This window comes from Anas acuta, chromosome 2 (assembly GCF_963932015.1).
Source record: "Anas acuta chromosome 2, bAnaAcu1.1, whole genome shotgun sequence".
Classification (NCBI taxonomy): Eukaryota; Metazoa; Chordata; class Aves; order Anseriformes; family Anatidae; genus Anas; species Anas acuta.
This window is the reverse complement of record NC_088980.1, coordinates 141933413-141958200: the sequence shown is the minus strand read 5'-3', so window position 1 is coordinate 141958200 and position 24788 is coordinate 141933413. Positions and strand designations below refer to the sequence as shown.

The 24788-nt window shown below is 34.0% G+C and overlaps 1 protein-coding gene across 1 annotated transcript in view; it reads left to right on the top strand.

Moving 5' to 3' along the window:
* Positions 1-24788, top strand: part of CSMD3 (CUB and Sushi multiple domains 3) — a 668812-nt gene that overhangs the window by 246638 nt on the left and 397386 nt on the right. The window contains 3 exon segments of the mRNA XM_068672527.1: positions 3874-3951; positions 9030-9117; positions 18939-19063. Of these exon segments, the coding sequence (XP_068528628.1) occupies positions 3874-3951; positions 9030-9117; positions 18939-19063 (291 nt within the window).

Here is a 24788-nt window from a genome sequence, read left to right as displayed (position 1 = left end):
GCCCCAGCCAACCTGATCTGGAACTCTTCCAGGGATGGGGCACCCTTAGCTTCTCCGGGCAACTAGTTCCAGTGCCTCACCACTGTCACAGTGAACGATTTCTTCCTTATATCTAATCTAAACCTGTTCTTCTTTAGTTTAAAGCCATTATCCCTTGCCCCATCACTAAACTCCCTGATAAAGAGTCTCTCCCTGTCTTTCTTGTAGGCCCCATTTAAGTACAGGAAGGCCACTATAAGGTCTTCCTGGAGTTTTTCTTATACAGGCTGAACAACACCAGCTCCCTAAGCCTCCCTACCCTACGAGAGGTATTCTAGTCCTCTGATCATTTTCATGGTCTCTGGACCCACTCCAAAAGGCTCATGTATCTCCTGTGCTAGGGGCCCCAGAGCTGAATGCAGTACTCCTGATAGGGCCTCATTAGAGCAGAGCACAGGGAATCACCGCCCTTGACATGTTGGCCATGCTTCTTTTGATGCAGCTTAGGGTGTGGCTGGCTTTATGTGCTTCAAGCACACATTGCCAGCTCATGATGAGGTTTTCATCCAGCATTGCTCCTAAGTTCTTCATTGGGCTGCTCTCCCTTCATCCCTCAGTCTTTATTAATGTTTGGATTGCCTTGACAGCACATTCCACTTAGTCTTGTTGAACCTCATGTCTATTTTACAGTTCCATTTTATATATTGTAAACTCTGTTTCTTGTGTACGTAAACTGTGGATATGCCATTTAAGGACTGAGGTTGAAAAGAAGCAAAGAAAAGGTCTTCTTTGTCATGTTGGTATGATGATTTCTAAAAATAAAGGACACACATCTCCCTAATACTAGAACTAAAACCCATCCCAGCACCTGAGATCATACATTCAAGCCCACTCCCATTTTACTTTGGTGTTACAAAAAATACCAGGCATGTTGTCTGATCCATGAGTTATTTTACATTGATCCTCAAAGGCATAAAGAAGCTTACAGCTATACTCATAGGTTCATATTTGTGTATAAAGAGCATCTCAAAAATCTCCCAACGTTATGTGAGAGCATGCAGAGAAGGACCTGGGAATCCTGGTGGACAAGTTGCCCATAAACCAGCAAGGTGCACTTGTAGCCATGAAGGCCAGTGTTTTAGGTGCTTTAGGAAAAGCATTGCCCACAGGTAATTCTCCCTCGCTACTCAGCCTTGATGTGCTGTGTCCTATTCTGGGCTCCCCAGTATACAACAATCCAGCAAAAGGCTACTAAAATGATAAAGGTCCTGGAGCATCTCCCATATGAGGTAAAGCTGAGGGAGTTGTTCAGCCTGGAAAAGAGAAGGCTCAGGGGGAATCTTATCAATGAGTATAAGTATCTGAAGGGAGGGTGTCAGGAGGATGGGGCCAGACTTTTCTCTGTCATGCTCAGCAATAAGATGACAGGCACAAAATGAGACACAGTAAGATCTGCTTGAACATGAGGAAGAAATTATTTACTCTGAAGCTGACGGAGCACTGGAACGGTTTGCCCAGGGAGGCTGTGGAGTCTCCTTCCCTGGAGATATTCAAAAGCCACCTGGACACAGTCTAGGGTAGTGTGCTCTAGGTGTCCCTGCTTGAATAGGGAGGTTGGACTAGATGATCTCCAGAGTTCCCTTCAAACCTCAACTACTGTGTGATTCTGTGATTCCCTGTTTCTGTGATTGTTATTATTTCAGTATGGCTTTGCTGTTTGAGGATACAGTTATGTCCGTGACTTCCACTGACTATAGCATTGCTTAAGGCTTCAATTATTTAAAATAATAATAATAGTATTTTCTGATAACAGATACATTCCACTCCTGCAAAAGCTTATTTCCCAGAACCATTGGGAATGTACATAGGTTACATTAGGATGGAAATTTACATTTTACATTGTGAAATAAAAACCTTCATTTACTTAGATGAAAGTATAGTTTCTTCTGCTGGAAGTGTAAAATATTTATCATGACTTCTCAACTATCCTATAAAGTGTCTTATTTACTAGTTGTTTTTTCCTGATTTTTTTTTTCTGCTCTTGTGCATGGTAATGATTACTGTTACTTATTTTGCTACTTTGGTATTTTTGCTTTGTATAAGTAGTAATATCACTATTCACTATTTTCCTGTAATAATTTGACAGGTGCAGAATAATTCTTTGATAGAATACTGTCTGTCTTCTGGGGTTAAATTCTCTTAGACCTAATTCCTTTTATCTCTGTATTCCACAGCATTATTTCCTGATAGTCAACATAAAACTTCCTCTTCCCTATAGCTTGTAAATATATGTAGTCTATGAAGTCACTTGATTATAATGTACCTAATATTAACCTGTATATTAAATTTAAATTATTATTATTATTTTAATTAGGTCCTCTTTTATATAGAGTTCATTATTCACTGGCAAAGTTAATTAGAGAAAACAGCACTTGAGTGAAAGAAACAAGTTTAAGTCTCTGTTTCTGTTTTATTCTCTCTTAATTTTTTATATCTGTTGTTTCAGGTTTACTCTCTTTTTATTATTATTTTTTTGTTTCAAAAATACATTAACACCACGTGTTTTGCCTCATTTAACTGCCTTTATCACAAAGACAGTCCAAAACATAGGCTTTTACACATATAGTTCAGCCGGTGGTGAGTGGGGGTGAGGTGAGAGACAGCTACCTTCCATATCACACTTTGAAAATAAGGATTTTCAAGTGGAGAAAGAAGCAGCTGCAGATCCAACAGTAGAGCAGCAAACTGTATTTCAGTTTTAATATCCAATTCTCTTCAGTTAAAAAAGTACCTTAGTCTTGTATGTTTGGTTAAATAATGTGAATTTTTTTTTTCCTATTAATGAAAGGTTTATGTTTTTATGTGAAAAATAATTTAAAAAGGAAAATAAAATCTGTATATATCCTGAATAAAAAAAATTTTTTGGTACTAAAGCTAGGGACATAGCTAAGGTAGATTTGAAAAGAACTAGTGGAGACACTTCAACATGGGGTGGATATGAGTGTCTGTAGATCTTGAGAATGTATGCTACTTTTAGAAGGATTTTTTTTGTGAGCTGTAACAGTGTTTCTTTGTCTATTTTTTTAACGAAATGTAATACTGATTTTTAATATAATTTTTCAACTGTGAAGTAACAGGCAAATATGTTGATAAAAATATGTTATTTCTACTGCTAACTAAACCTTTTCAGAATATATGCAGAAAGTAGTATAAATCCTCTATTGCTTGCACACTGATGGAATTTAGATTTGGGAAAATATTTTGATTCTAGTGTGCTTTCAATAAGATGTTGTGGATGACACTGTTTCCTCTTAAATACTCAGTTACTGGAAAGAAAAAAAAATAAAATAAAATTTCCCCCCAAATTCAGCTATTTCAAAAATTTCAGAGTTTCTTTATTTTTAAAGGTTGCTGACTTCTTTTGGCAAGTACTCTTTATAGTATTTATTTTATTTTATTTTTGATGTCAAGGAGATAAGTACTAGTGTTTCTGTATACAGTAGAAACACCACATAAGAGTCAACAGTTTTCAAGCAACATACCTAACTTTTTTATTATTATTATTTATTTCCCAGGTTCCATAAATATGTGACAATGTTTTACATTGATAATAGTGCATGGAAATAAATACTTTTGGCCTTCATTTTATTTTCAGTTATGCAGGAGAAATAATTAGTTACAGATTTTACTTCTGTCCTTTGTTAGGCACACAAATTGGTCTTCAACTTGTTTTAGTAAATTGTTTTCCACAATAGGTACAAAATATGAGCTTGCTAGGTAGCTGGTACTCTAATTTGTATATAGTTTCATGATTAAATTTATCAAATGAAGTGAAATATTTTAGACTGTATTGCCTGATATGTGTTTTTGTTTGTTTGTTTGTTTTTTAACTAGTGAAAAAGGCCATAGATTTTAAATCTAGAGGATTTAAATTGTTTCCAGGGAAAGACAACAGCAACAAGTTTTCTATCTGTGAGTGTACTCCTTTTTTGTTACTTTTTTCTAGTGCAAGAGTGAACTTTGTGCTGTGTTCGTGTGTTTTTGAAATTGTTTATGTATTTCTAAAAGTATAACTAACTTAAATCTGTTTCTCCAGTCTGCATGGTGAAATTTTAAATATGGTTCTACTCTAAAGGCAGACTTTCTATAAATCTGGTGTTGTGGAATTATGTTATTTTCTCAGGAATTTCACATTAAAATTAAAGTGTTTATAAAGAAATAAATATTCAGCCTCCCAGTTGTCAGCTGAAATCTTAGCTGGGATCAGGAGATATGTTATTTTAATTGAAAGCTTGTACTAATAGGAAAAGGCTATGCAAGCCAAAGCCCATCCTCATTTACAAACATACAAGCAAATATCTTTTTCAAGCAACACCCTTGAGTTCACTTCCTGAAATCTCTTTTTCTTCATTAACTTTGACATTTTGAACTGATTAACTACCTGTAAGTTTAAAAAATTTGGAGATGCTTAGATGCTTAGTGCTTCAATTGTAATTAAAGAAAGTAGAAACAGAAAGTGCTCAGCATCTTATAGGACTGAGTCCTGATTAACTCATAAGGAGTAGCAAAAACATTTTTGACATAAATTAAACAGCTACGATTTTATATACAATTACCTGAAAGAGGATATATTTTTTTTTTCAAAAGAAGATGCCATTTTTATAGAACTCCTTTTTGGACTAGAACCATGTTTTAAATGAAGTAATGAGTTAAAGGATGGACTAAATGCTTTAGCATATTAGCATATGTCTGCTTATACTACATATCATTACTCTTCACAGGAGTGGAAGGACTTACTTTTGAGGCTCCTTACGCTGGGCACATTTAAATTTTTTTTTATTTATTTATTTTTTTCCCCCAGGGTGTTCGTGATTGATTCAGAGTCCAAAATTTAGTAGGGGCACACTGGCATATTTTTAAAGTATTTTTCAGTTTTGGATTTTAAACTGTCAGACTTTATATATATATATATATATATATATATATATATATATATATATATATATAAAGCTGTCTTCAAGCAGAGCAAGATCTTTTATTAAGTTAGAAAAACAAAGCAAAATATACTTCTGTTCAGCTTTATAATGTAGCTTATTGCCACATTCAACTTTTCTGTAAACTGCATCATCTAAACAGTTCTGAAAGACATTTCTGTTTTATTTAAAACTAATGTATTGAGATACTTAAGAACAAGTGTTCCTTTGATATATATATATCGTGTGACTGCAAAGTAGAGTGATTACACAACAAGAAATAACAGCAAAATAAATAGTGTTTATATCATTAAGGTCTCTTCTTGATAGAGTCCATTTGTGCTTTCATAGTTACAAATTAGAAAGTAGTAAAATGGCTGATAAAACAGATTGTTTCTCTTTACATTTGTTTTATGCAAAGCATTAACTATTCCATTATATAAGCATTAATAAGGATTGAGTATTTATAGTAAAGTACCAGACATTTGTGATATTTAAAAGTCATTGTAATGAAATTAATTATTAAAGTTATTTATAAATATTTTAAATAAACTGTATATCATTTAATGTTATGATAGTCTATGTAGAACTGAAAACTTCTATATCCTGGCTTATTTGTTACACAGATTAGATTACCTACATGAATCAATAACAAGCATAGGTGAAAACCTTGTTGATTTGTACCTTTAGTGAATCATAATCTGGTCATAAAAAGATAACCTAGATTTTATATTGTAGTCTATCATTTGGTTAGCTAGTCACCATAGTTGGTGAAATTGAAGAGAAAGCACTTCATGAAAAGCCTATGTATTTAGCTTTTGATTTAGATAAAATTCCCAGTGTGACCTCAGCTGGATCTCTATTTGCATTACAGTGACAGGTAGGGTCTTTAAAAAAAAGGATGATGGTCATTCAGCTGTTAGTGGAACTAAGATATGCATAATTGAATACCTATTTTACAATAGGCTTTGTATTATAAAAGTCTTTAGAAATCATCTAACATTTCTCATGTGTATGTCTTTTCCTATTTTTCAATGTACCGGTTATCTAACATACCATGTAATTATCTTCATATAGAAATTATTTTTAAAAGATAGTCCCTAATCCTGCAAACATTTATGCACATGCTTAGTTGAAATGCTTATTGTTATCAGGTTTACCCTGTAAGAACAAAAGCATGACATCAGCATAGTTGATTGGCACATATTGAAGCCAGAATGGTAGCTTCTGATATAATAATATATTTTGAAATAAGTATGCATCAATTTCATTTTGCATTAAAAACATAAAAAAGATCAATCTAAATTAGAACTCTGAGATTTCTTTCTCTCAGTTTCATGATCAGACCATGAACGAATGCTTTTCTGCCTTTAACTGCCTTTAACTTTAAATGAAAGGAAAACCTATCACTGCTAACACTCACATGAATATCTGGAGTGTAAGTACATAGACAGGTAGGTAGATATATAGACAGGTAGATAAAGAGGTAGTCTTGGGGAGCTATTTGAGAAGTGGATTCCAGTAGACTGAAAAATCAAGCATTATGTCTGGAAACATTAACTTGAATACAAACTTTCAAAATTCAAGTTGTACATATTTTTTGTAAAGTACTGAACAGAAATCAGAATAGATTTGCCTTAAATGCATTACTGATTTGGGACCAAATGTGATGGAGAAATCATTTTTATGACTTCTACATAGAACCTTCTTCTGGATTGCTACTGTCATATATGTTGTTTTATTTTTTATTTTTTTTTACTGTAAGTATTTTATTGATTTTCTTTAAATAACGCTTCAGGTTTTTAAGAATATGAATAAATATAAAAGTTATATTTTTTAAATCAATTTCATTGAGTATTTTAAAGAATAAGTCTTTATATTAAAGATGTCAGAAAACAGTATGGTTTCTCAAGTTGCCATTTTTGGTAGAAATTGTAGACTATAATAATTCTCGTGCTGTAAAATCCAATAGATTATTTTTTTTAAATATTTATATTTACTGTGTTACCTAAGAGAGGAAAATGTATTGTATAAAAATAAAACTACTTTAAATATTAGAACTTGAATACTGATAAACATAAATAGTTGTTTAATATGGTAATTTTACTTTGTTTATAGTAAAAAAATAAATAAATCTCTATGCTATGATATAGTCCCAAAACAGTTATTAAAAAATAATAAAATATTTATTATTATTATCCAACATCATGAGAACGTTTCTAGCTATATATTTAACATATGTTTAATGTTAGGATAGTTAACGGACAGTCACAAAACCAAGAAGGTATCTTTTTCCCTATTTGTTGTCAGACATAATTCTTCTACCTTCCTACATTGTGGAAAATTGCTCAGTGAATTCCATCTTCCTCAAGTTTTAAGGTTCTGTCTATATTTAACAGGCTGGTTGTGATGTTTCTGAATTTCTCAGGCTTTGAAACTGTTTAAATGAATGGACATTTCTAAGATAATTAATTCAAAATAGTTGCCTAGCAAGTTCCTCATAGATGGCTTTGTGGAATGCAATTTAAGGAATCATTAGATTACATATAATTTTTATATAATACAATATACAGTTGTTAGAAATACACGCATTCCAACAGTAATGGGAACTTGTTTTTATGTCCATGCTTTTATCTACAGTACTGGGGGAGAAACGATGGAAAGTAATATGGCTCTGAGGAAGAGCCCTGCTAATCCGAAGTCCCCTAACATAGTGATGCAGATGAACAGGGGTTGCATTTATTTGCTATTAAAACCAATTTGGTAGAACTCTGCTGGGGCAGAGGTCTGTGATCCCAGTTGACAAGGACTGAGCTTGGCAGTTTTTGACTAGAGAAGAGTGCTAACTTGACACATTTTCCTTTCAATCCTCTACAACATTTTTATTTGGCCTTTGCCTTCCTCTGAGGTATTGAGCCAATTCTTCCATTTGTGTATGTGTAAGACAACAAATTTCAGGGAAGGGAAGGTCCCCATATATTTCTGAATGTTACTGGCCATCATGAAAAGCTTAGGTTTAATGCACAGCCTTTAGAAGTATAGTTAGAAACTACATTTTTTACAATATGAAATGTGATGAGCCTAGTTATGCAAACTTTTTCTTATAAGGAAAGTTATGATACTAATATTAATAAATTAATATTAATAAACTCATATTGCGAATCCATTGGGGTAATTCTCTAGAAAGAGAGATGAATCCAACAAGCAATCTCTTAGTATAAATCCCTTGGTTTCTTGTCAACTTGAATTGCTGAAAAGAATATTCTTCTATTGGGTCATGATTTTACCAAATAAAAACAGACTAATCTATGCTACTTTTTGAAGAATGTAATTATTTTGGCCTGAAAATTATTTTTGCAATATATACTTTACAAATCTATAGAAATTATGGGAAAGTGCATGATGCATTAAACCAAAACCAAAACAAACAAACAAACAAAAGCAAAACACAAAGCAAAAACAAACGAAGAGGGAGCAATATAATGGGGGTTACATACAAATTTCTGGAAAAACATATTGAAAGATTCACAGGAAGTTTCTCTCTGAAGATCTTTTTTAGTTTATTGTAAGATAAATGTATGCAAATCAAACTGGCATTCTGGGGGTATCTGCATTTTTAATTAAGGATGATTCTGTCAGGATGAGCCTACCCATTCAAGTTCAAGGAGAAAAGGTCAGCTCTCAGTGGAGATGACATTTATTAAACTATGTTCAGAGTAAAATGTTACAGCCTTGATGAACACTCTTTTATATGTGAATGTTTGTAAAGGAATAGCAGTAATATTTACATATGGGTTCAGTAGTATTACAAGCAAACAAAATAGCTGAGTAGTACAACTTATAGAAAACTCATTATTATTTTTAAACATACAGAAATACATGCTTTGCTTGAGATAGAGAGAAATGTTATGTACTGAAACTAGATATTATGTAGATGCTCATATTCTGTAGAAAATCTGTTTTAAATGATAAAAGGTATAGATATACTTTTTCATGTTTGTTAATTGCTTAAATATGCATTTCCTAAAAACAGTATTATTTTGTTTGTTTGTTTGTTTGTTCTGTTTTGTTTTACAGTAAATGAGGGAGGTATTAAACAGGCATCCAATTTGTGTCCAGATCCTGGAGAACCTGAGAATGGAAAACGGATAGGCTCAGACTTCAGGTAAAATATAAAACCTACCATTGTATCATTTTTCTAATACTTAACTTGCTGAAAATGTCTTGGAAAATTCATTTTTGTTGTTGAGCTGTTCTTTGAAAATTAAACTTCTCAGTAAAAACTGAAATGGAATTCTATATGACATTACATGGTGCAATATAAACTTTTCTTCGTATGCAAAGAACATAAAATACATAATGTACTGTACGTAAGTGTACAAGTGATACTGCGTATCATCTCGGATGATCTGGGAAAAAAACTATTGAAGGTAATTTAAAATAATTTTCTCATGTAAATACTGTGTTGTACAAATACTGACATACACATGTAACTGAAGGTCTTTGTGAAGGACATGAGAGGATGTTAAAAAAAAAAAAAAAAGAATGCAACACACAGACACACAGAACCACAATAAAAACTTGCAGATGTTTCAGATGTTATTATATAAAATCTTTATTAGGATCTAATGGACAATATTGTATTTTCTGCAGTATATTTTTCATGACCCCAAATGTTTGATACATGCAGGTGTATTAAACTTCCATAGTAGTCCTCAGAATGGTGTAGCATTTTTAATACAGACTTTTAATGCTAGCTCTTTGTTGCATGCCAAATCAATAGTGAGTAATAGCGCTATAAAAATAAAAAACAGAACTATGTCATAGAATTGTATTTTGTTTCTATCAAATGCTTTAAATTTCATTCCTAGCTGGCTTTATAGAACATTTCTAAAAGGGCTCCAAAGAATCATACGCTGCCAGTGATCTGTTTTATGTTTTGAATTAATTTTAATCTCTTAGCTATCTAAGTTTCCAAATTGTTTTCTTTGTTTTAATTTGAATGTTGAACATCGTAGTGGGTTTATGTGGCAAGGTTTTGGTCTCATCATACACTAAAAAGGATTAAACATACATATTTTATACTTAATAATAGTCAAATTTTGTACTGTATTAAGAGAAGATCTTGGGCTATGTTCTTGCTTTGAGTTGTATATTAATGTGATTTTTCTATAATTTTTATAAATCTCAAACAGCTAAGTGGGGAAAGAGAAAAGAAAGAAATAAGGAGAAAGGAGATTTATAATTTTAAAATGAATTGGTTTTATTACATTCAGTTTTGTTCTAAAGATGTATTTTCCATATAGTATACAGGACAGTTCCTAATGCTTGAAGATAGTGAGTATTAGAGGAATCTGGTAGATGACCAAAAATTTAAAAAATTTGTGTTACTTCATTCTTTTATGTAACTTGTACTTTTTTTTTTTTTTTAATCTGTTTTGTTTTTACTTTTCTCCCTGCAATCAAGCTGAATATAGAATTGACAATGACAACCCAAGTGAATGTGCTAGCTGGCAGTCAGTTATTATGGTCTCTCTTGTTCTCTAGTTTTGAGAACAGAAAAAGCTCAGCACGCATCAGAGAAAGCTTTATAAGTAATTTTACATGAAATGTCATTTCTGACATTACCTGACAAAAAATGATTTCTCAGTATTTTAAAAGAAATAAAAACAAATGAACTATATTTCTTAACAGTCATGCTTTCTAGAATCATTACTTTGGTCAGTATTTCATATTTTAACATCAGAGATATGTCTTGGTAGAGAAAGTCTTTGACAAAGAATCTGAAAGTCTTTTCCTATTTTGCAAATGTCCACTTAAAGACCTACCTGAATGAAATTCTAGTTAAACTTTTGTGAAGTACTTTTTGTGTACCTCAGAGGTGATGGTGATCATGTTGCCCTCATTTTTCTTTTTAGGGCCAACTGTTAGGAGATAATTAAACTTTTTTTTTTTTTTTTTTTTGTTCCCACTACACACTGTGTTGATGTGACTGTCAAATTTTCCTGTTTCAAATGAATTTATAAGAAAAGTGAAAGGAGAAGGCATTCAAACTATCTAACAACAGAATAAAAGATATATTGGTTGATACTGGTGGTAGGGTGATGATCAGACCAAATAATCTTGGAGGTCTTTTCCAACCTTAATGATTCCATGATTCTATGATCTTACATGTAAGAGAGAAATAAAGTTATTTCCTGTCTAAGGCTTGTTAAACGTCTTATGAATGTGAATGGTGAAATTTGTACTTGTAAAGAACGGGACTAGTGAATGTCACATATCTCACTTCTCTTTAGTTTTCTTCAAATGTGAAGGTATAGATTTGGAAGGATTTTAGTGCAATTTCACGCCTGTTCTGATTAAAAACACTGTTTGCCTTCTCAGCACATTCACATGTTCTTACAGACTTAGAAAATATATAACGCAGGCTGTAAGACAAACTGCAGCATTTCATGACGTCCTTTGGGACCTAACATTCCATGTTCACTGTTTCTATTTTTTTTTTCTTCAAACGTGAAAATCCCCATGGCTATATTTTAGTAAAGCTTTAAAAGAATTAAATTTAAAACTTTGTCTCTGATACTAGATGGCTCTTTGAGCATCTACAGGACTTTAAAGATTTTTTAAAAAAAAAAAAAAAAAAAAAGGACAATGAGACTTGCTAATAGCTACCAGCATTTCCTGTACTGAAAAAAAAATATATTTTGCCTCAAAAAGAAAACTTCAAAAAAACTTATTTAGAAATGTAAATGTAGAAGTGTTCATTCTGCTAGAATTTCCAGTCACTGGTTTTATGATACCTGTCATTCAGTAAAATAAACATTTTTTCCATGGGTAAAATTTTAGAATCAATTAATTTGATTCTAAAATTTTAGAATCAAATCAAATCTAAAAAAAGATGTAATACATTAAGATGTAATAAATTTCACTTAATCTTATTTTTGTTTGTTTGTTTGTTTGTTTTTAATTTGGGGGGGGGTTGTTTGTTTTAATTTGGGATGCTTTTTTGTTTTTTCTCTCTGTTTCTAGTGGAAGTCACATAGCCAAAGTGAATTGTAGTTGGGCAGGTATTTTATTATGAAGCAAACGTACCTCTGTAACATCCCAAAGTTCTGGCTTCATGAAATGAATCAATGAACCTACCTTCTAACTCTGTAGTATAGTCCAATTAAGTTCTTAAAGATGAGATTCAAATCAAATGTGGATCACAACAGCCCAGTGTGAATGCTCTTAGCCACTAAGGTGCTAGTGTGGTCTTAAAAATACAGATTCTATTGATAGAAGGAAGTATATGTAGTATATATTCAAGACAGTTCTTGTCAGTGTCCACTTAGTTTCTTCTTAGTGAATTTTGTAAGTCAAAATACAAACAGGCTGCTCTTACCAGGTAGAGCACCTTAGAGGCTTGTAAGCAGCCACACACTCAGGATAGTAGGGTTTCTGCCAAGATACAGCTGAATAAGATCTTCTGCTGAATAAGATCTGACTTTGCAAAGACATTTGGTCTTCATTAAACCTTGCTCACCAACATATTCTACAATGTCTGTTATAAATCACCCAGCTAATAAAACCAAACAAAATTTACATGAAAAATCTAAATTCAAAACCCAGAATATATATCATTTCTCGCTACAGCTGAGCTTTTGAATCCTCACATAATTGTTTTTTGTTCAATAATAAAGAATATAACAAATAATGGAAAAATAATCTAAAATTAGTTGTTTTTTCTACACAAATGCCAGCTTTGCCAATAATAACATTCAATGGGAACTTCATATGAAGTTCAAAATTTTAAAGCTTCTCTTTCACATCCTTCCTTTACAGATTCTATACCTTCAATTTAGGCTTTTCCTTACTGCATTTACTTTGCCTTCTCTAAAGATTCTTCAAAAAATAGATATGAAATGGAAGTGTGTGTTGTTTTTTTTTTCAAATTCATATAGCTTTCTATTTTTTTATTTTTTTTATTTTTCTATGTGCAAAACTTTTTTTGCTATACTATTTTGCTATATTTTTATAGTATGCTATAGTATTTTGCTATAGTATGCTATAGTATTTTGCTATACTTTTTCCTAATGAAAATTATTATTATTTTTAATGTCAATCTTCTTTTGTTCTTCTATAAATATAAATTTGCAGATGAAGTTGCTGAGAGACACGGGACAAGGACGCATCTTTTAAGCTAGGAACAGTATCTCATAGATGCCAAGGGTTTATAAGGGTTCAAACTAAATTGAACAGCTTGAGTGTAATATTGATTGTATTTGTCCTTGAGAGGGCATCTACTCCAACCTCCTGCCTAAAGTAGGACTAATGCCAACACTAAATCAGATCATCCGTGGCTTTGTTTAACCAGTCCTAAAAACTCCCAAGAACGGAGATTTCACAGCAGTCTGGGTAAACTGTTCCAGTTCTGACCTGCTTTCCTGGTTTCCTGTAATGTAGCACCTGAATCTCCAAAACTGACTATTCACTGCTACATTAAAAGAAGTTTGGCTTCATCATCTTTGTAAATGTTCTTGAAGTAATTATGGTCTGCTATTAGCAGGTAGCTTAGTCTTTTTCAGACTAATTAAGCCAAGTTCCCTCAACGTTTCACTGTAGGTGCTCTAGGCCTACAGTTAACTCCTTTGACACCTTTGGAGTTTTTATCAATAACCTGTCTGAAATTGAAGACCAGATACTGGGCTTAATATTTCAGAGGCTGTCTCACCAGCTAAGTAATAATTTCACTTGATCTGCTGCCACCACTTTGTCTGATGTAATTGAGTATGTAGTTTGAGTATGTAGGTGGCCAGTAATGGTGGCCAACTGAATATGAAGCCATTGAGTCCTATCCTTGGAGCAGAGCTGCTAGGCCAATTTTCAGAGTATCTATTCAGTGCAGACTTCCTCAGCTTCCAAAAGATAATGCTGTAAGAGTTAGTGTTAAAAGCCTTGCTGTGGCTGAGCACTATTACATCTATCACTTTTCTCTGGTCTATGTAGCCATAGTCATTTATGTAGTCAAATGACTACATAGTCATATGTAGTCATTTTGCCATAGAAGACAATCAAGTTGATCAAGTATGATTCACCTTTGGTAATTCTGTGTAACTGCTCCTGATGGCCTGCTTTCCTAGAAAATACACACTTTCCAGGGATTGAGATGAAGTTCCTAGCTTCTCCTTGCCTTTGTTAAAAATTCACGTGGTGTTAGCCTTTTTGCAGCCAACAAGAATTTGTCTTCATCACCATGAGCTTGCATAGATGATGCCAGCCTTGCATAGCATCAACCAGTTTTTTAAGCATCCTGTGTTGAATACTATCTGGTCCTATGTTTTTGAATATATCCATCTTCTTTTACCTGACATTCCCCATCATTGTATGTGTCTCCTCTTTCCAAATTGTGACAGTGCTTCAGAAAAGGCATTGAGTACTTCTGCCATTTCCACATTATATTCCAACATCACAGGGTTTCCTCACCAATTTGTTAAAGGATCCACATAGTACATGAACTTCCTTTTGTGACTAATATACCAACAGAAGCTCATATGGTAGTGATCAGAAGATGAACTAAATATGTGTCTTTTTCTCTAAGCATGCACTTCACTTATCATCCCTGTCAGTGTCAGCAATACTGGACTAGATCAACAAAGTTTGGTGCAGTATCGTTGATCTGTGTTCATAATTTCTGAATATAATTTATAATTACATTTAAACCTCTTAGTATATATATATTGTGTATATAAAAAAGGTCGGCCAAATCCCTCTGTCCCCCACACCTCAAGTGTTTATACACATTGATGAGATCCCCTCTCAGTCTTCTTTTCTCCAGACTGAAAAGACCCAGGTCTCTCAGCCTTTCCTCATAAGGAAGATGCTCAAGGCCCCGTATCATCTTTGTGGCCCTCCACTGGACTCTTTCCAGGAGATCCCTGTCTTTTTTGTACCGGGGAGCCCAGAATTGGATACAGTACTCCAGGTGAGGCCTGACCAGGGCAGAGTAGAAGGGGAGGTTCACCTCCCTTGACCTGCTGGCCACACTCCATTTAATGCACACCAGGATCCCATTGGCCCTCTTGGCCACAAGGGTACACTGCTGGCTCATGGTCAACCTGTCATCCACTAGGACCCACAGGTTCTTCTCCTCAGAGCTCCTCTCCAGCAAGTCATACCCCAGCCTGTACTGATACATGTGGTTGTTCCTTCCCAGATGCAAGACCTCTTATTAAACCTCTTATTATTTGGTTTCTTCCTACCCATCCCTCTAGCCTGTCCAGGTCTCACTGAATGGCAGCACAGCCCTCTGGTGTGTAGCCACTCCTCCCAGCTTTGTGTCATCGGCGTACTTGCTGAGGGCAGACACTATTCCCTCATCAAGGTCGTCGATGAAGATGTTGAACAAGACTGGACCCAGCACCAACCGCTGGGGAACACCGCTAGTCACAGGTATCCAGCCGGACTCTGCACCGCCAATCACCACCCTCTGAGATCAGCCAGTCAGCCAGTTTTTAACCCACCTAAACTATATAGAACCTGGTGTAGCTGAGTACAATTCTTAACATTAGTAATAAGATCATTTTCTATATCATAATTTTGAAATTTTCTCCAGCTCTTAATCTGATTTGTGGCTCTTTTTACTCATTAGTACCATATATTTTTTCAGCCTTAGCTTGCAAGGGACTTTACATTATATTGACTTATATCCTTATCCTTCTCTTTTTTTGCACTTTTACAAATTTCTCCAGTTTTTACTTCAGCTCTTCTTTAACCTGTTCTTTCACAAAGAGCTTCATCCTGATTCTTATACAGAGAAGCTTTTTTTTTTTGTTTTTTTTTTTTGTTTTTTTGTTTGTTTTTTAATTTATAGAACTATTATCTGCTATCAAAACTTCCATTTACCCATCTATGTCTCTGCAAATCGCAAGTGCTCCCCAAACTTCATCAGCACAAGAGATTGTGCTAGTCACCATTCCTTTTCAAACAAAGTAAGAAAACTATTCTAATTCCCTTAAATTTAATTTTTATTCATTTTAGTATCAATCTTCTTTAACTATTTTAATCAAAGATGTATTTGTGTTGGTTGTCTAAGACAAGCTAATCTCTAAAGCTCAGTCTTTTGCAGTTTTTGTCTTTGTCCACTGAACTGAAACTGAAATTACTATTGCAGCACTAAAATCCTCATGTACAAGAAAAGAAAAAACAAACAGCAACAACAGGGTTCTTCCTTTACAAGCCAGACCCTGCATAGACTAATAAATTTTAGTATGTGTTTCAGCAAAAATGAACTCTGTACCTTGTGGTATCAAGCTAGATTTGAGTGATATCTTCAGACCTCTTCCAACCTCAAAGGCATCTTTGCAAAGGTGCCTTTTTCAGAGTTATAAAACAACTTCAAACCATTTATTTAGGTAAATGAAGAACTATGCCACCACAGAAATAAGAGTTTTACAAAACAAGAATTTTCAAAGCAGATAGCATGTCAAAGACTGGAAAATAGGATATTATCCATCAGAGGAGGGTGAAATGATTCCATAATTTATGAGAGGAAAGCTGTTATAACATAGACTAGAACATGTTTTTGGGAAACTACTTCATCTTGAAGCTTAAAGTATCTAGAAAGTGTGTACGGCCATGTTTAGATGGGAAATCGTTTATCTAGGCAAATGCAGTTAGGATTCTAAGATCCTTGGATGGGGTATGCATTAGGAAAGTTTAAAGAAAGACCTGATTCTCAGATCTGTTAGCTAACATTCTCTAAAATAATGTATTTTGAAGCAAGAGTCATCCTGTAATTCAAGTAGAATAAACCAGAATTGGAAAGCACGTACTGTGATCTCAGAAAACATGTTACTTCATGTTAGAAGTAATGTAAATTCAAATTTAGGCAAACCTCTTTGAAAACAATGATTCTGTGATCTGATATTTTTATATGTTTGAATTAGAATGAAATGCCCTGCTAGTATTTGGTGTTTGTGTTACAATAATTTCCATATGAACAAATTTGGAGGGAAGATTTTTCAAGGTATTGTATCATAATAAAATAATTAATTTTCTGCAGAAGTTATTATATAAGTAATCTACATTCTTTTGCTCAGTTATATTAATAGAGATATTAATATATATTAATAGTTATATTAATAGAGAAAATCAAAAAGTGTAATTTTTAGGTATTCAGATTTCTAAATTAATTTTAAATCTTCCTATACATATAAAAATATATACAAAATCATTGGAAAATGATAAAAAAGTGCAGTGAAAAATACCATTAAAAATAGTTTACTTCTCCCTACTGTGTGCTTAATAAGGACTGTAATTTTGTTAGTTTTCACGGAATATCAACACACCTATGTTTAGTTAGATTAAAAGTGTTTGTTCTGTGACCACTTCCCTAGAGAACCTGTTCCAGTGCCCTACCACCCTCTGGGTGAAGAACCTTTTACTAACATCCAGCCTGGACCTCCCCTGTTGCAGCTTCATGCTATTCCCTCAGGTCCAATTTGAGGTCACCAGTGAGAAGAGATCGGCAACTGTTCCTCCCCATCATGAGGAAGCTGTAGACTACAGTGAGGTCATCCCTCAGTCTCCTCCTCTCTAGGCTGGGCAAAACAAGTGACCTCAGCTTCTCCTCATATGTCTTTCCCTCTAGACCTTTCATCATCTTTGTAGCCCATCTCTGGACACTCTCCAATAATTTCACATCCCTTTTGTAGTCATGCCCAAAACTGCACACAGTACTTGATGTGAGGCCATACCACTGCAGAGCAAAGCAGGACAATCATTTCCCTCAACCAGCTAGCAATGCTGTGCTTGATGCATCCCAGGATATGGTTGGCCCTTTTGGCTGCCCGGGCACGTTGTTGACTTCAACTTTCTATTGACTAGAACACCCAGATCCCTTTCTGCGAGGCTGTTCATCGACCTCTTGTCCCCCAGTAGCTGTGCATAGACTAGGGAATACCATTAGTTATGTAGAGAAACATACGCCAGTTAAAGGAGCAAATGTACATGTTCTTGTACATTTGTAACTTCCTTTTTTTTTTCCTTGTAACTTCCATTTTCTAGTAATTGTTGCATTCAGAATCTTGTTACTGGAAAGAGAAAACAAACCACATACATGGAGCCAAGATTTTATTGTTAGCCTAACTAAAATTTTAACCTACTAGTCAAAGAATAAAAACTGTGACTATTTACAGTCCATTTAAACTATTAATGGTAACAGTAAATAGTTTAAATACAGATGATTCTGTGATTCTGTGATTCTATTTACTATGGTAGTAGTAAATAGTTTAAATGTAATTTATTATTTACAGTAATGCATTCCTCGTTCAAAATAATACAGGAAAGTCTTATTAATAGTATACCATTTTTTAATACAAGAAACATTGTTAATATTTAATTATTTTCTCTGGTGTTATACGTCTTCCAATGTCCCTCTGGGTTCTAAAGTCAAAAGCACTGGTCTTCATCAAAAAGGAGGGGTGAGAGACATTTACAACAGGTCATCTGCATCCTGAGGCTTTCACCAGGAAGAGTATAATGTATATAGTCCTGAGTCATGTGGTTAAAGTTGCGGCTCATCTTGTTGATTATCTTATCAATCTTTCTCCTGGTTTTCTAGATTCAGTCAACATAAATTATTGCTGTTTCATAGAATCATAGTATCATAGAATAGCCCAAGTTGGAAGCAATCTTCACGAAGATCTGGAGAGATTCCATTAGGAGATTCCATCTCCTGGCTCCAGTTTGTTACACAGTGCTCAAATATGTCAGATCTTTACTATATGGAAGTCAGAAGCTAGGTCAGAGAATAGTCACTTGACCTTCAGACAAATATTAAAACAAGGTGTAGCATCTCTGGCCAAGGCAACCCCAGAGAAGGCTTTTGCTACTGAGAACAAAAATTGTATTTAATGGGTTACATGCCTTGTTTTTCAAATGTGTTGTATGATGCAAAAATATTAAAAAAATGAATCTTCTTTTTATGCCATTCCTTGATTTCAGCTTGGGAGCAACAGTACAATTCTCTTGTGATGAAGATTATGTGTTACAAGGCTCAAAAAGCATCACATGTCAGAGGATAGCTGAAGTTTTTGCTGCATGGAGTGATCATAGACCTGTGTGCAAAGGTAAAGAGGAATTCTTATCCTTTAGTGATTTGTTCATTCCATGTCTGTCTACTGCGTGATAGCCAAATCTATTAATATTTTTAAACACCTGAAATTTTAATCTTAGTGTCCCCACTAATGAGAAAAATACCACCTATACAGTTTGGTATAATATGAACATTGTCTGTGTTTCCATGCACTTTAATTTACTTTGGAACTTAAATAATGAAGTTCACTTCATAAAGAACTGGTAAGTATTAAGACTCCACATTTAGTTACAGTTTAATAAGAGATGGATTTCAAAGTTGCAATGATTCAGTGTACAATTAGTAGTTCATAAAGCAGATTTACTTCATTGCAGATTTGCTAAGCAAATGATAAAGATTTTAATCTAACATTGATAAGGACTGTAGAAGTAAGTCTACACCTGGTTTCAACCTTTACCTGTGGATAAAGTGTAAAAAATAATGAAAAATGTAAAAGAATAAAAAGACAAAGTCATACTACTGAATGTAATTGATGTCTGAACACTACGGCAAGAAGTATGATGAATACCTGAATCAAGGAATAAAAATATTAATATACATTTTTATAAATATATATTAGCATATATTATGATACTACTAGTGTGTACATATACATGTACATGTAGTCATGGGTGTAAACACCTAGTATTGAAGAGTACAGTTTATTCACAAAGAATTCTTGGGTATGGGAAGCAAAAGGGACACTTGTATTTCAGGGCTTTAAATACTTGTTGAACTTGTTTAAATACGTGTTGAACTTAGCAATATGGTTTAGTGGAGGACTTGTTAGTGTTAAGTCAGAGGTTGGACTTGATGATCTTGAGGTCTCGTCCAACCTAGACAATTCTGTGATTCTGTGACTTGTTGTAAAGTCCTGAAAGTGAATTTGAGTAGAAGTTTTCAAGAATATGTGAAATATAAATATGTCCAGGAGAGTTTAAGTACATTTAGTCTAATCTAGAGATGGGGTAATGGACTAAGAAGCTTTTCAAAATTTTCCAATCCTTATTTTCTGTGTTTCATAAATGAATGAACACATTCAAAACTAATTCCTGAAAAGAAAATAATCATTAATCTCATATATAAATGAGGCTGCATGACAGGATTTCTTTTCGTGACAAAATGACATTCTAAAAAATGTAGACTTTCACATCCCAGGTAAATGGGAACATAAATTATACCCTAAAATTTACTGTCCTCTATGTGTTATGTGTTTTATAATACAATCTAGTAATGTCATTGAAAAGATACTGAAAAAAGAAAGCATATTGTGAATAGCATTTCATTTAACAATACCAAAATACAGTTGCACACTGTCACTTATTTCAAAAATAAATCTCTTATAACATACAATAAAGTGTGATCAGCAGCAATTTGGTAAGACTGAGATGTATACATAGCTACTTGAAAGTTTAGAAAGATAGTTCTAAGAGAAAAATAGAAAGATAGCTTTTGGAGACTATGGCCTTCAAGCATAAATCATTGTTAAATATATTGCTTTTAATTTTTTTATAAGTTCTTAATTCTCTATAACAGCAGGTATTGAAGTACTTTCATATAAAGGGGTGAAAGTCTTCAGTCCATTTTTTTACTTCTTTACCTTCTGTAACTATATTAAGAACTACACTGTACAATGATTTACAAATCAGATTTGTAAACATGTAACTAATGCTAAAGTAAGCTTTAATACCAAAATAGAAAGAAAGAAAAAAAAAAGCAATATTTTTGTTGGAAACTGAGTTTCTTAAACACTTGTACCTATATGTGAAACTAAAGAGCACCTATCAACTAAATATGTAAGACTATTATTCATAGGTAGAGCACATAATTCATAACAAGAAGGACAGTGATTCACATTCTTCAGACTTCAAAGCTAGCTGATTCCACCTTAAAAAGCAGAGAACCAATGCTAACAAAGTTATTAGGAATTGATATAATGCCATATGGTGAAAAAGCAGACAGATGGTATAGATATTATAGTATGTCAAATATAAAGTTCTTTAGTGTGTCATTAATTGCTGATTTAACTACCCTTAGTTTGCTGTAATTTTGTTCTTTTGATTAACAACAGGTTTTAATTAGATTCTTAGATATACTAAAGTATAAACTTTTTTTCTAGACTAATAATTGTGTTCTTTTAGTCCCATGCACAGAGCATACAGTAAACATTTTGAAGTTTTTTGTTTGTTTGTTTGTTTTTTTGCTTAAGTAGAATTAATATTAAGTAGTAACATGAAGAAAGTACCTGCAAAACTATGTGTGTTGTTGAACTTGCATGTCTGTGCACAAACCATGTAGGCGAACTAATCAATCGTGCATAAATGTTATGTTGTGCAAGAAATTAATATTGTCTTGAGAACTGATGCAGCTTTGCAGATAATGAGGGCACAGGTGGTATTAAAACTTTATCTGTTATTCTTTAAAATGTCTCTTAAAGTGCTACTCTTTATAATTTTTTGTTTCCTGTTTGAACAGTACAGCTAGCACTTGTCTTCATTCGCTTATATAAATGTGCACACACCAAAAAACCCACAGTAATGATACATTTTTCAAAAATGGCACATGAATATCAATTATTCAGTATATTAATATACTGTTCTAAACAGGAAGTTTCCAGTTCTATGAGATGCATTTGATTTGACAGCATAAATCCTCATAATTTGTTCTCACAGGGCATATGAGTGACGGAGTGTAACTGCCTGCCAAAAATGAAAGATTAGCTCTCTTTAGGAGTTATCATATAATACCAGCTGGAACTGGCACAGTATCATGTTAATGAAAGTGAAAGCTGGAATGATCCTGCAGTATTTCTGCAAAAGAAATATAACAAGACTTTGAGGAGGAAAACAGATGCATCCCTTCTAAAATATAAGCAAATATGCTTATTATCAACATCTTTTAGACCTTAAGACTAGTTTCCAGGACAATGCTACTCTTGAGTTCTAGCTGATTTCTGAACATTTTGATTTCTCAAAGTGACTATGAGAAACCTGTAAGACACAGTCCTCTGACACATGTTTTTTAGCTGGAATTTTTGAAGATCATAGAAACCTAAAGTTCTGCTGGGGTGTTTTTAATTTGTTGCAAAATAATTCACCTTGTGCTCCAAATCATTAACCCACCAAGATGTCAAATAATAATTAATGAATTCTTTATCTTGGATTAATTGCCTTTATAGTTTATCTACATTTCTTAAAATAGAATATCACATATTGTATGAGAATAAGGAAGCAGCCACAGAAACAAAAGACAGAATAACATATGATGAAAGGCCTTTCTCACTCTACCTGTTCAGGTCACTTCTACCACATATAGAATTTCCTTTTTCCAACTAGGTCATCATCTCACATCAGAATTTTATCCTCTTGTACCATACTTTTACAAAAAGACAAACTGTAATGTATACTTCCTTGACAATGTTTTTGATCCAATATTTTTCCCAAAAATGCCAGTCTAGAATAACTTGCAGTTTTATACTGTTAATGTATGTGAAGTGTTATTTACTGATGAAGAAAACATTATTTTTCACTTGAGTTAGGAAAGAATTCAAGTAGAACTACAATTTTCTCTTGCTTAATGTACTTCATATGATAGGTACTTAATTTCTCTAGGGTGCAGGAACACTTTAAACATTCAGTCTCCAATAAAATAATAATAATAATATATATATTTATACCTTTTTATTTCTATTTAATGTGTTTCTGTAAAATATAAGATCATGTCTTGTTGTTAGCTAGTGATTCCTAGCAATGATTAGGAAATGTGATATATCAGTATTGTGCAGAAAAATGTATAAATATTTTAAACCTCAGGAATGAAAACAGTTGTTTTTTTTACTTTATGGTTTGCTGTCACTCATACCTTCAGCAAATAAAATAATTCATAGAACCACGGAATCATAGAATCATTAAGGTTGGAAAAGACCTTCAAGATCATCTGGTCCAACCATACCCCCCACCACCACCAACACCCACCAACACCCACAGGCATCACATCCAGCCTTTCCTTAGACAACCCCAGGGACAGTGACTCCACCACCTCCCTGGGAATTCTAGTGAGTGAAAATATTATACATATGAGGTGCAAATAAATTTCGTAGCATAGTGAAGTCAAAGGGCAAGAGAAAAACAACAACAACAACAACAAAACAAACAAACAAACCCAACAAAACAGTACCCTTCCATCCTTCCTGAGAATGACAGAATGATGAAAAATGTTTAAAAGATGACATGAGAGTCTTTGAACAAGTATTTACTTCACACATAATTACAGCTGAAGTGTGTTATTTGAAAGAAGAAAATTTCTGCAGTTGTTAGGTATTTCCTGTCCCAAGAAATTCTAAATATATGTAGTTGTTATAACTTGACTGCTTACATTGATTTGTCTGTAGCTTCCTTCAAGAGAGAAAGTTTAAACACTTCAGGATTGACACCCTACTTATTTATGCCATGGGATTCAATATTCCCCTGTAGGGTAATATTTGGAGCTAATTTGCAGCTAAGAGGATTACAAAGCCAACTTGCTTAAGCAGAGACAATTATCTACTTTATGAAACTATTTGCTCGTTGATAAATCTCTTCCTCTCATTTACGTTTCAGGAAATGAAACAGATAGATCTATTCACAGTTGGTCGATTAGCCTTTTTATTTTCATGCCTGCCGCTCCTGTTTTCTGCTTGCTTGTTTCTCAGCCTCTGTGAAGCATTTATGAATGCCTCCTTTCATAAGCCTGCTGGCAAGTCAGCAACAAGTTCTGCAACAAGTACAGTATTTTAAGAAAGCTCATCTAATCTGTAGAATGAAAAAGTGTTTTTGAAATAATTCTTTGTATTGGAGAAAACTAAAGGATTATTTATCATTCCATTTATCATTCACATTGTGATCACCCAATTAATAAGCAGGCTACAGAATACTTTGGATTAATAGTTGAACAAGAAACAAACAGTATTATGTATTGCAGTTGGGCTCTGGAAATTTTAGAACACTTTTTTTCTTCAAGTAACATTTTGGTCATTTAATTTCACTGACTAAAGACATTTTTGTAACAAAAAAGAATTTGTGAACTCATTAGGTAGTACCTTTCATTTGATAGACTAAAGCATGCTGTAAATCTCACTTCGATTAATATGGATATATGATCAGAATGTATGTAACAAATATTACACCTTGCCTTATAAATATACTAGCAAGGGCAGCAGTGACAGTGGCATCAGTAGTTGCCAGGTACTGAGATGAGTGCATGGCTTGTGAGGCCACAAGCCTTGTCAGGGGGATTCTGGTCCCTGACACCCTCAGGCCGTGCATACTGTGTGAGCTGTGTGTGGGGAAGCATCAGCTGTAGTCAGCCGGCAGGTGACCAGTCAGGCAAGAGGGCTGGGTTGGGTAATGCTGGCTGAGTGTGGACAGTTCAAGCCATGTGAAGCCTCATAAAACCCACTCCTAGGGAGCACCAGCAACCAGGGCTACAGACACAGGTTGCTGCTCACCTTCTCTGCTCCCTAGAAGGTTTGGGCCGCAGCCCTGGCAGCATCCTCAACACAGAGCAATGTATTAAACACTGCTGTCAGGTACATGGCAGCTAGTAGATGCAGACACAGTGACCACCTGGCAGAATGCCCTGCACTCTACTTCTGTTCCTGTGGCATCCATGGTGAAGGGCACCATGGAGTGGAAGCTCCAATAGAGCCGTAAGAGGAGCACCCATTTGCTCACTCAGCTTCC